Source organism: Lepisma saccharinum, chromosome 1, assembly GCF_977018435.1.
Source record: "Lepisma saccharinum chromosome 1, izLepSacc3.1, whole genome shotgun sequence".
NCBI lineage: Eukaryota > Metazoa > Arthropoda > Insecta > Zygentoma > Lepismatidae > Lepisma > Lepisma saccharinum.
Genome location: NC_139229.1, coordinates 69,677,045 through 69,690,574, shown reverse-complemented (window position 1 = coordinate 69,690,574; position 13,530 = coordinate 69,677,045). Strand labels below are relative to the sequence as shown.

At 35.6% G+C, this 13,530-nt stretch overlaps 1 protein-coding gene across 1 annotated transcript in view; it reads right to left on the bottom strand.

The window, feature by feature from the left end:
• The window catches only part of casp (Fas associated factor casp), a 56,092-nt gene extending 43,218 nt beyond the window's left edge, over positions 1–12,874 (bottom strand). The window contains exons 1-2 of the mRNA XM_083144775.1: positions 12,734–12,874; positions 15–83 (exon numbers count right to left, since the gene is read on the bottom strand). Of these exons, the coding sequence (XP_083000901.1) occupies positions 15–83; positions 12,734–12,772 (108 nt within the window). The 5' untranslated portion in view covers positions 12,773–12,874. The remainder of the gene's footprint in view (positions 1–14; positions 84–12,733) is intronic.
• Between the last annotated feature and the right edge of the window lie 656 nt (positions 12,875–13,530).

Genomic DNA, 13,530 nt, shown 5'->3' with positions numbered 1-13,530 from the left:
AAATCAGAACTTACCAGTAAATTCCAATTAGTTTCTTCCAAATGATAAATTGCTTCCCCAACATCTTCAATTCCTGTACATGCCTAAAATAAAACAAAAATATTTAATGAAACTTGACACAAAAGTGAGCATTTGCAGTTTCACTGATTACACAAATAAGTAAGTACCTATGAAAATATACCAATGTGTTGAGAAAAAAGTAAAATAACTATTTTCTATTATTTAACGCAGATTCTCATTACGTATTTATTCTAATGAATTCGCCTTTCATAATCTGCAATAATAAGGAACATATATATGCCTGAATTATTATTAGGAAAGGAAAACACACTGTTATGGGGCACTAAGAGATTCTAGCAAAATTTTAAATAATTAAGAACTATCACATACAAATTAGCTTCATGAAATACATAGATTAATTATTTAAAATATTTTTGACAGTTTAGAGAATAGCAAACAGCACTATAAAACTTACAGGTGTATTGTATCCTAATTATCTTTATAAAATGTAATCTAATTCTTGTAAAACCAATTTTAACCTATACAACCAGTTTGAGCTTCATACTATTTCGTGCATGTGTCCACACACACACACACACACACAGTTATTTATGGATACTGCCTGCTTACATCCTCATCTGACATTACAAAACAGTAAAAAATTGGCAAAACTATTTTGAAATTTTTCTGCTAAATTAGATTTGATTCGCATACAATATGAACCATGAAAGTTGTGCACTCATTGAACATGTGACAATTTCCCACAACAATTTCTGGAGAAATTGGGGCATCCCACAGAAGACTTGAGTTCATGATAGGGTTACTAACATTTTTCAAAAATATTCTCTTTTTCAGAAGTTTGGTGAAGCATATGCTTACAAACACTAAGTTTCGGAGTTAATTACCACTGAACTATCAGTTTTAGTACTTCCATGAAAACAGCATCAATGCATTGTATTAAAAATGTTTTGGGGTTGAAAACAGTACATGAACGTCGAACTGAGTTGGCAACAATTATTATTTCTTCTTTGATGATGGCAACATTTATTCAGAGTACTTTCTTTTGTACCATATCAGATAACATACGAATACTGGTGACTAACATGATCAACACTTTTCTTTTTCATTATAGGAAATTCAATGGACTTGCAACCTCAGTGTCCACATTTTTTTTAATTTCTCGCTGAAAGTTTGCTTGAAGTTCACTTTTATGCACAGATGGGCAAATGAGGACTGAACCTAGAGTTTAAAGTGGGATCTGAACCACTATATGCCTTCACCGGGGTTTGATCCCAGGACCAATTGATTACAAGGTGACATTGTTAACACTACACCATTAGGGAGACCCTGTATTATTTCATGATGTGACTTTCCAACAGAAAGATGGAACAGAAATTTGATATTCTATTCTTAGATTCTACTACATTAACATTTGTGGTGTAAATTACTATGCATTCATGTAATTTTAATACATTACTTCTGTATTTTAGCTGTAATGTTAATTTAGTATATATTTTTTGATGATGGTCTAGTGAACCTAACAGCATCACTTGCCACAACATTAATTAAACAAGAGGCTGCTACCCTTTTTCAATAATTTCATATTAAGGTAAGGGTTTTAGATAATGGATTTTTTCTCCGTATACTTAGAAGATGCAAAAATGGCCATATGCACCAAAGCACAGAAACATTTAGCTGTGCTAACATTATTGACGAAAAATTATTTCTGTCATTGTTGTGCAGAAACGAGAATCACGGTAAACAAGTTTCAATTGTTCTAATTTATTTTCGCTTCTCACAACAATCAGTCAGAAGTAAAAAATAACATTCGGTACATTACAGCCATCACGGCATTCTAGTACGGGACTTTCAAGTTCACTTGTCGTTTGAGTCAGCTATGTATCAGTGTGTGGCAGTACGATTGAATAGAATGCCACGAACAGGAACTTCTTCGACAAGATTGTAAGTACACTGTGGAACGGGAAGGTATTTAGTGAAACTTGTTCTGACAAAAAATTTGTAGGCTCTTTTTCAAATTCTATAGTACCTAAAATCCCCCTAATTTTCAGATTATAGGTAGTTAAAATCTGCCTAAAAAAAGTTGTGTTTGTGTATTGATTGCCTAGATTTACCAGAGCTGTAGCGAGCTGCAAATTATGCATTTGTTTCCACAAAGGTGTAAATCAGATATAATAATAAATGTGACATAAGATAATTGCAGAGAACCTCACGATTTTTTCAGTATTTCCCCACTACAGCCTTCTTTTAAGGGGTCTCTGACTTAATAACTTCATTTAATACCCCACCCCCACCCTAGTTGATCTTGCCTGGAAGATACTGACTTCCCGTATAATGAAAAATTCGATAATACTGTTGTGCATATTTTTGGTTTACTGGGAATATTTCTGCATTTTTCTGACATATTTTTCAATTTTTATGACATAATTACACACTTACAATTTTATAGGACATAATGACCATGGAATAACCAGTTTTGATGAACAGTAACTCTTGAAAGCTTTATCACATCCATCTACACTTCTTACCATTATCAACAAACATCAGCCTACACCCCTAATTAAAAAAATCAAGTTTTAATATACAATTATACAAAGGGTAAACAAGGAAGTTCCCTCAGATTTTCACCCATCTTCAAACACCAAAAAGGAATGTCAAATGCACCTGGCAGATCAAACATAGTCCCCATCAGCATAAATGACCTGTCTCCAACGTTCTGTAAGACCATGGGATCCCACTATGGTAGAGCTGTGGAAGGTGAATCAACAAAGTCATCATCCAAGATGGTCATTGAGTGAGTCGAATAGATGGTAATTGAATATGGAAATAAGGTGGATGCCAGGGTAGACAAAACTAAAAATAATTCAGTCACCAGCCCCTTTTCTTCAGGAGCCAGCTTCTTTTTCCTTTCTTGCAAATACAGGCAATTAATCCAACTAGGATAAACTATGAAATGTGATTCTAAAACATTTAATTTATTTATTAATTAATACAAGATTGGATGAAAAGTAATTAATTATTGCACTGGAGAGGCCTCCCTAAAGGCTCAACTAGAGTCGTTTTCACGTTCAGAAGACACAATGGGCTCTTATGGGCAATGCTTTTCTTATGGGAAATACGAGCGCGCTGTTGTCAAATTTCTGGATTTACAAATTTAGCTTAAGTAAAATCGGTACCTGCAGTTTTGCAGGAAATTTTGTAGAGATTACGATGGTGAACACAAAAAACTGGTAACTTGCTTACATAATTTTAGATAAATTAAAAACGCAAATTTTCTGTGAAAACACAATTTTTACATTGTTTTCATTCCTAACGTTGAAACATGCCGTAAAATTGAAGCATTCATTATGAAAAAAATTGACACTGTTTTTTAATTGTCATAGGTGACGGTGGTACTCAGAATTTATCAATACTTTAAAGCATATTTGCATTAAAAAATATTCAAATAAAGTATGTGGAGATTTTTTATATTCGTGCAGTAGAAAATGTCGTCGCTGGCCATTTTTTGTTCTGTAATTCCAAGTAAAAACTTCCAGCGACAAAGCTGTGGAGAAAATAATGAAATTATCTTTTATAACCACTCAAAGGTTACCAGAAATATTACTTCCATGCATTTGGAGTTTCTTTTTAACCCGAACCGCGCGCGAAGTAAGGAGACGTTGTCTGGCCATCTTGAGCTGACTCACCGCAGCATTCCGGCTAATCACCACCAAGTTTTCCAGTTGTTACTTTATTTCCATTCAGTAAAAATATGAACTTCATGCAGTTTGTTATAATAGAATTGAAATTACTTAAATTTAATAATTGACAATTATTTCCAATGCTGCTGTTGTGAGCAACATTAGTGCTGTCGCAAATACACGTTGTTTTCGTTTACATTACTGTCGACATTAATGCTGAAATGAAGATCACCTTTCAGTTTCCAACGTACACATAAACTCATAGACACTATATTAACCTTTGAAAGGCTTTCCAACACGTGACAAAATATGGGGCTTCAAGATAGAAATATAACATGCCTTGCTTGAGTCATTCACGTCTTACCAGTTCACGTGGGCCATAACTCATTTGTTTGTTTGGGTTGCAACTTGAATCTAACCCATGTGCCAGGGTCCCCTTACTTGAGTGAGAGATCTGCTTTGGTCTGTTTAGACTTTTTCCCTCTCTTGGAAAAGTGTTTTCAGTTGTGTGAGCACTCAGTGATTTTTACTTTTTTAAGTGATTTCTGAAGTGCCATATTCGTGCATTACACTCGCGTGTGTAGTGATCGCAATGGATCATAGTAAAAAACGGTAACTGTAACGTTCACAGTATAATATTAATATTAATAATTACATATAATTATCATTATATATACAAAATATGTAACACCTTCATTGTGAAGGAAGGTCATCATTTCCCGGCGACATGAGCTAGCGCTGTATTGGCAACACTGTGCGGTTTCTCCATAAGCGCCGTTGTCTCTTCTGAACGTGAAAACTACTCTAGTAACAGAATGAATGCAACACATTCTAATTTATGGCCATCTCTACCATATCACTGTGGATTTTCAAATTCGGCTAGCAACAGTGCAAACATTTATAACATGGCATGTTTTTTATTCTGATTTAATGATACAGAAAACACATACGGTACTCGTCTGTTTTAAAAAAGTAATGTAAATTTCCGTAAGCGAACTCAAAATATATATTTTTTTAGAACTGAATAAGAATAATTTAGTGGCCAGGTGAAAATTTTCAGGTGTCATGACGACCAGGTGACCTGCATTTTTCTTCCTCTTGTGGATGCATTAAGTGTTTCCCAACCAAGGTGGAAAATGGTGTCATGGGTAGGGTGACCAGACACATACATTCAAAAAGGAGGACGAAGTCATAAAAAAGAGGCACCGTAAAAGATGGGAACATATTTTGTCATTACTCATAATTTAATCAATATAAAAAAAATAAAAAAAACTACCAACACTTTACTCACAGATAATTCTAATGATTTTTTTAATAAATTCCTCCTATTTTTAAGCAACAAAAGCAATCTCCTAATCTATTGTTTAACATGACAATCATAACTAAGAATATCTATAGTTTGAAGCATAGAATTTTACTGTTTTCCAATTCTTGGATAATAGAATGTAATATCCCCATATGGGAATGCAAATGTTACAAGTAAGCTTCACTTTAACTTATTTCCAAAAACCAAATTTAAATTTTAGGTAGTTTATATTGTGTCAAGAAATATGATTTTAATGTCACGAACATGTTTGCACTCTTTCAACAGCAGGGGAAAGTGACAGCCACCTTACAATTTACCTCATATTCATTTCTTCCATCCTTTAAAAGCTGCATATATTCTTGCTTAGATCATTGATGAATTTACACTTTCGCTTCGTTATTCATAAAAGTAAATATGACTTAATAATAGAAATTCACACTACGTGTTTTTGTATCGCGTATATTTGACTCTAAAATGAACTGGCCGACCTCTGTGGTGGAGTGGTTAGCACACCGTGCCACAATGCCAGAGGACCCGCGTTCAAATCCCAGCTTGAGCATGAGTGTTCTTTGTGAGTGTCCCTTCATCAAAATCATCATATCATCGCTCATCCTCAATATTGCGATTAGCCAAAGGAGGCAGGAAAGCAAATCAAAATAAACCATATCAATCAATCGAAAATGAACTGCTTAGATTACACGTGTTTCAGAAGTCTCAGATTGCGAAGCAACGACTTAGAATAATACGTACTAATGTAATGACTAGGAGTGTGCGGGACAGAACTTTTTTTGGTCGGGACGGGAGAGATCCGCGATTTCTGGATGAAGCCGGGAAATTTTTGGGACTGGAAATGTTGAAAAATTTCCCGACGCTGTGGAAATCACGAATTTTACGTCACTGGCTTTTATTTTATTATTATTGTTTTTACAATTTTCGAGAAGTGTCAAGACACATACAATGCAGAAAACATCAAGAATTAACTACTTTTAAAAATGACCATTTGAAGGTTCCTGACTGCTCGGGATCCTGAAAAGTGTGAAAATCATTCCCCGAAGTTGAGATCAGAACGGGAAATTCTTTTTACCTATCTCGGTACTGGCTTTTCTGGATTCCGCACACCCCCACTAATGACTCAGTTGGGAAAATGATCGTGTTCAGCTCCCAGATGCTAGGTGAGCATTGCTCGAATACTTAACGTGCCCTAAGTCATATGATGATCGTTATGTGTGGAAGCATTCTTGATGCAGCACATGTGATATGATCGATGCTATCAGATGTGCAACCACGAATTTTTGTCAGGGGGGCAAATGCCAGGATAAACGTACCAATAATAATAGTATTTTTATAATAATAATATTTTATAATAATACTAATAATAATGTTAATAACATTGTAATTATTATTGATTTGCTTTATATTATACTTCGCTTATTGCGCCACTTTTGGCTAGTTTGCCAAGATGGGAATGAGTGATGAGATGAAATTGATGAATGAACATCTTAAACATCCATGCCCAAGCCAGAATTCGAGCCCCGGACCAACATTATTATTATTATTAGTAGTAGTAGTGGTAGTAGTATCAAAGACGTTATTACCCACGTAAATTATGCAAAAGGGGGTAGAAGTTGGTGCTAAAGCATTTGTGTTGGAACAAACTATTTGAATTATTTTTTCAACACGTTCAATTTCACATTAATAATGGAAAACAAGCACAACAAACTATTTTTGAAAGACAGAAAATGCTTGATAAATAAATTCCAAATATAATTCTTTTTTACATTAACATGTATAACTCTCATGCACGATATATGTTTCACATCATGCAACATGGAGCGACGTGGACAATAAATTGTGTACATATTCATATTATATACAACATATATTATTTAAATACATTACACAACCAATTCATCCATCTCATAATAAATAAACCAACATCAAAAATTACATAAATTGTCTCTCAAATGTGCACGCTCCCTTTCCTCAAAACAATTGTTCATGTATTTATAACAAAATCAATTAAGACAAGTCTTATTTCTCTGTCTGGTAATTTACAATGCATTACAGAGAACAATTGTGAGCGAAGCAAGCAAGAATTTTTGGATCCAATTTTTTTGCAGGCTGAAATCAATATTGATTTAATAGGGTGCAAATAATTTCATGGGACGCCCATGCATTCTCTCTTTTACATCTTTTGTGCCTCCTCGATGGTGTAGTGGTAACATCGTAGCCTTGTGATCAAGGGGTCCTGGGTTCGATACCCGGTGGAGGCACATGGAACAGTGGTCCGAATCCCACTTTAAACTGCAGGTCTAGTTCCGATTAGCTTTTCTGTGGACTTACAACAACAATCAATCAATTTTACAACTTATTTTCATTTAGATCGTTCGGCGCCGAGAGCCGACTTCCGCCATCCCCTAACTACAGTCCTAAACTTGAGAAGACTTTGTCTCTCAAATGTGCACGCTCCCTTTCCTCAAAACAATTGTTCATGTATTTATAACAAAATCAATTAAGACAAGTCTTATTTCTCTGTCTGGTAATTTACAATGCATTACAGAGAACAATTGTGAGCGAAGCAAGCAAGAATTTTTGGATCCAATTTTTTTGCAGGCTGAAATCAATATTGATTTAATAGGGCGCAAATAATTTCATGAGACGCCCATGTATTCTCTCTTTTACATCTTTTGTGCCTCCTCGATGGTGTAGTGGTAACATCGTAACCTTGTGATCAAGGGGTCCTGGGTTCGATACCCGGTGGAGGCACATGGAACAGTGGTCCGAATCCCACTTTAAACTGCAGGTCTAGTTCCGATTAGCTTTTCTGTGGACTTACAACAACAATCAATCAATTTTACAACTTATTTTCATTTAGATCGTTCGGCGCCGAGAGCCGACTTCCGCCATCCCCTAACTACAGTCCTAAACTTGAGAAGACTAAGAAAAAAGAAAATTTTACGAAAAGTATTTTCATTTGCATAAAATTTTAAGTTGCGGGTGGTAATTGCCTCCTGCAGGAACACTTAGCCGTCAATATTTGACCCCCAGAACTCATTTCCATCCAAGGTTGAGGGGGGGGGGGGGCAATGCCCCCTGTGGATGCGGCACTGGATGCTTCCAAAAAAGGAGGACATTTACAGATTTCTAAAAAATCTGCCCGGATGCCGGACAGACACCTAAAAAAGAGGACATGTCCGGATAAAAGAGGACGTCTGGTCACCCTAGTCATGGGTGACCTTAGCCTTGTGCGGTCTTATATTAACGGGTAAGTAGAGGATGTCTTATAGTTTCTCGCCCCAGCTGTTGAGAGTATAGCTACAGTTGCAGTGATTATCTGAAGCTACCTTCAGCATCAAGACTCAAATTTCTCTACTGGATACGTTCAGAAGACCATGGTCGCTCGAATTGATATGGAACCTTCCTCCGTCAAGTTTCTGAACTTTAGCAACCAAGAACTCCAATGCATGTAGTAACATGGATATCTGTGCACCTGCTAGAAAGTGAACATTTTTACATGGTTCATGAACATTTTCTGTTGCTTTCAGCTCGTAGAAATATGTTACGATTAAGTACCACAACTCTATTACCTTACCCTGAAGCACACCAGTCTGAAGGCACACAACACGACAATCCAAAACAACACCAAATGGGACATTACCTACTACTTCATAAATACAAAATATTAATGACAAACAAAAACAACACCAAATGGGATATTACCAACTACTTCATAAAAACAAATATTAATGACAAGAGTCAATAAATCAATAAATATTAAGCAATGTTTTAGTGTGTTAGATTTATTGATTTTAATAGTTTCACATTTCAACGCAGATAGCAGTTTTAGACATTTTCATTAAGAGTGCTAAATTTAGCACTGTTCTTATTTCCATTTTTTTTTAGTGTGCACACACAACCGTTTTTTCTGGATAAAAACTAGTGAAAGTACTCTGGGACAAGAGTTTTTTTTGTTTCTTTTTCTTATGCATGTTACTTTAAGATCAAGTATCTCAGTTATTTATGGTTTTCGTACCATGGTACACACTTTATATAACGCAAAACATCAAATCCTATCAATTAAAAAAATAGCAAAAATTCTTGAGGGGCTCAGTCAGTCAAGAGCCCACAGCATGTAGTTTATGGGTTTGACCACCAGTGGAAGCACATTGAAGAGTACCAATAGAAAAGTTAAACCTAACCTCCATTGCAAGTGAAGAAATAATTATTTACCTTGACTTATCACCTAACCTAACAATCATCATAAATAAATTAAATATCATAATTTTGAAAAAATCCTGTGGTGTTGAAAAATCATGGACAGTGGCCATTGGGAAGGACATTACGTTTTGAACTCTACCAATAAAAATATGGGGAATATTTAATTTTACCACATTATCATGGTCCAAAGTAATTTCTTACTTTTTTGGTATTACCTGCATTTTAAGGTAACTATTCTAGTATTTTCGTTAAAGCTATTGCATTACTTGATGGTTTGCATATAACTGTCCATAAATTGAATGATAGATTGATTATTCTCAGAAATACCATTTGCACCATTGTGTCGATGATGGATATACTATTATTCAAATTTTCCAAACGTTCAACGTTTGCAATTTTAACTCCTGTAAATAACTGCTTTAGTTTGCAAAATTATTATCAACCAATTACGGCAACAGTTTAGTATATCGGAAACACATTAAAATCGGATATTTTGTGTTTCGCATGGTTCGTACTTACCAACGGTGTATTGCGGAACATAGTTCAAGGTGCCATTATGCTTTTTACATGAAAACAAACACAATTTTAACATACAGAGTGATTTTTTTTTTTTGTATTCCTTCTTCCGTAAAACACAATATGACAGCCACATCTTGACTCATGTTGTGGATATGCAGTGTTTCCAACCTTCTTCACGGAAAAATACCTACTATCATGTTCGTCATGGGTGGAAATTGTACATTATGGATGGGTAGCTGACGGATAGCCCCACAAACCATTTCCGATAAGGTTAGGTTTGGTCTCAATGCTTTTTTCCTCTAAATAGACGAACAAAATTTATATCCCCTGAAAGTACTTACCTTCTATTTCCATTTTCCGGTGTTACTTTTGCGATTACTATTATATTATTGTGCGTAAAAAATGTTTTTCCTGCTACTAAAAGCAATACATTTCTCCATTTGTTCGCGTCCATATTGTTTACGCACTCAAGTGTTGTGCGATAAGTGACACCCTTCGTTTCGCGGAATTAGAGTTGATTTGTCGCTTCGGATTCCACCCACACACGCACAGATTCTTTCATTATTTCAGACGAGGATGACCAGCCTTGGTGATGTGAAATGAATGCTCACAAGGTTAGGTTAGGCCTGTTAGGTTAGGTTTTGTTAGCATAAATACAATGACAAATTATTATTTAGGCTAAGAGAACTAAGCCTAGCTACCTAACAACATAGGCAGTTTTTGCTTTCACTAGATTTGTGCAGGAATGTGCTTTTTCCTTCGTTGCTACGATTTCAATAGCACCCAACCTGGACACTTTTTTCGGTTTTTTTAAAGAATTTTTTTTTTTCGCACCTTAAAACTTACTTTTCTCGATTACTAACTACAAAACGTTACCAAAAAATTATGAACCGCGTTCCTCCTAAGCAGCCCTTAGGTTTGATTAGGCAAGCATAGTGAAAAAAAAAGAAGGTGGGTTGGAAACACTGACAGGGGGTTATGTCATGAAATGTACACTGCATCCGGTTTAGGTACAGGAGGCAAATGAAAACAATGGCAATTGTGCGTCGGTGAGATATATCTCTTGAAAAATACATGATTTCCCGTTCAGATATATTCCACAATAAAAGAAAATACCTCGACGAACGTTGTGAACCTTAGACAAACTCATTTCCGGGCTAGCTGTAATTTCCATAATACTAATTATACTCACGAAATACTTAGTCGCGGTGGTTCTTCTATGGTTAAGATGTTGCAGTCAAGTGCCGAAATTGATCATTAACATGTAGAAGTTGTAAAAGAAGTTCTTCAATTCTCACAATCATTCTCCGTGTACAAGTATGGAAACCATATTTGTTGATATAAACAATTGACGTTCGCTATGACTTACTGTGTCTACAGCATTGCCACAGTGTTGATTTGTGACGTTCGCTATGACTTACTGTGTCTACAGCGTTGGCACAGTGTTGATTTGATACTTAGAGAGCACGGATCGTGTTAGAATGGTGGAAGAGAGCAGTAAAAAAGTTGTGAATGTTACACAGATCGTTAGATGGAGTGTGGAGGAGGATGCGTCGAGGACGAAAGACTAAAGTGAAAGTGACAATCACGACGTAGAAGAGGATGTGGAATACAAACTGATTACAGGTGAGTTTGGCAACAGAGCATTGATCGTAAAATTGCAGGATACGAAAATGGCAACTTCGGTGAGTAACGTTTGTGGTAAAAGTGCTACGAAAATAAGATTTATGGTAATTGTTTACTATCCTTCACTTACGTATCTGCTTCGCGGAACATTCCTGAAGGTGTATCAACGTTATTTTGATGAAATTAATTGCAATTTTTCACATTACCAGTAAGTCTTTCTGATAGGCCTTTTCGCTTGCATGAGACGAACTAACCTAACCACGCGCCAATGGTTCGCAATTATTTTTAATTTCGAGATCCTGATACTAACATGACACCAATTTTAACTATGTTTCCTAACCTAACAGAACTAACCTAACCACGTGCCAATGGTTCGCAATTATTTCCAATTTCTAGATCCTGATACTAACACGACACCAAATTTTAACTATGTTTCCTAACCTAACAGAACTAACCTATCCACGCACCAATGGTTCGTGGGGCTAGCTATTCTCCGTCGGAGAATTAATTTTCAACAAACAACATGAATTTCAGCTATGAAACATTCCCACATCACACAAAACACCTTCCCGATGTTCGACAATGCTACAGGAACTTATTACGGTAAGTAGTTTCTTCTGTAAAAATAAATAAATGTGTCCAAAGGATAGTAAACAAGTACCTACAATTTTTCAATATTAAATTCCTTACCAATGTATCTATAGAGACAGGCGTTGCCACGAAAGCGGTTCGAATTCGTGATTAGATTAGGAGGAATCAATTGGTGAGTATGCCAAACATTACGAAAATCGGGGAGGGGTCCAGTATTGTAAATTCGCTCCCATTTCCGTAAGTAGTTTCTTCTGTAAAAATGAAGAAATGTATTTCCGATATACTAAACTGTTACCCCAATTACATTTGTAGCCAATACTGGTACTCTTTATTACTTATAATGCAACACAAGGAAGGTTCCAATCGTGTGATTCAAATTACTTTAAGAACTACTTCCGAGTAAGAACAAGTTCAAGAGAATCAATCCGTGATAAAACCACCTTACCACGGTTTTATCATCTATTCAAACATTCCCAAAGCGAATATATAATCCTGAAACGACCTTGGAAAAATCCATTGTGAAACTTCACAAAAGTGGACTTTAGAATAACCTATAGCGTTAATGCAATTCCGAATATCTCTCTTGAAAATGAACAGTGTCTTAAATAAAACCTTCATAACGTAATATTTATATGAATACATAGTTAATGAAAGCTGAAATAAAATGACAATCAACACAGAAGTAATACCAAAATAAAAGCTGATGGTCTCTTCAGCATGGAATTTAGTCTTATCATTTCAGGTTGAGCTACTCGTAGTTACCACCACAAATTACCTGAAAATCAGCCAACACTTCTTCCTTATTTTCTGCCATCTTTAAAACAACAAAATATATGTTAGACTACAGCTTTTGTGCAAAATATTTTGCTGTCACTTTATATACGATGTTCCCGTGAGTTCAACAAACAAATGAATGCGTAAATTCAAGATTGATCATTCAACAAAAGAACAGAGAGCGCTGCGGCAACTTTCAAATGACAATCGAGCAGCGCATTTCAAGCGTCAAATGTGGTGTCGCAATTTTTAAGTATTAAATGCAATGAAAGCTCATTTCACTTCAACACTACCAATATTAAAAAATGTTCGTGATATAAGTATAGTCTCATCATGGACGTCCGCAGGATTTTTTCCAGGGAGGGGCAAGGAAGGCATTTTTTCCCAAGGGGGGCAAGCAAGGTACATTTTCCCCAATAATAGTGTTGTTCCCTCAAAAAAACATTATTTAAATTTGAATTTATCATATTCATGCAATAATTAACACATATTATTGTGGCTGAAATGAAATTATATGTGACAAATATACAATTTTTGGTTGACTTTCATTTTCCAGGGATGGCCACGGCCCCCCTTCCGGACGCCCATGAGTCTCATGCTTTTCAATCTCATAAATGTATTCGATGGAAGAGAGATCCTACAAGTTTTAAGTAATTGTCAATGCTGGATTGTATCTCGTTCATCCCACTTGTTAAGGTTATAATATTAATATTTATTACCACTATTTTACTGTTCTTGAAACACTGTAATTTACATTGCGCTCATCATAGGATGAACACGGAGGGTTAACCTTTTTTT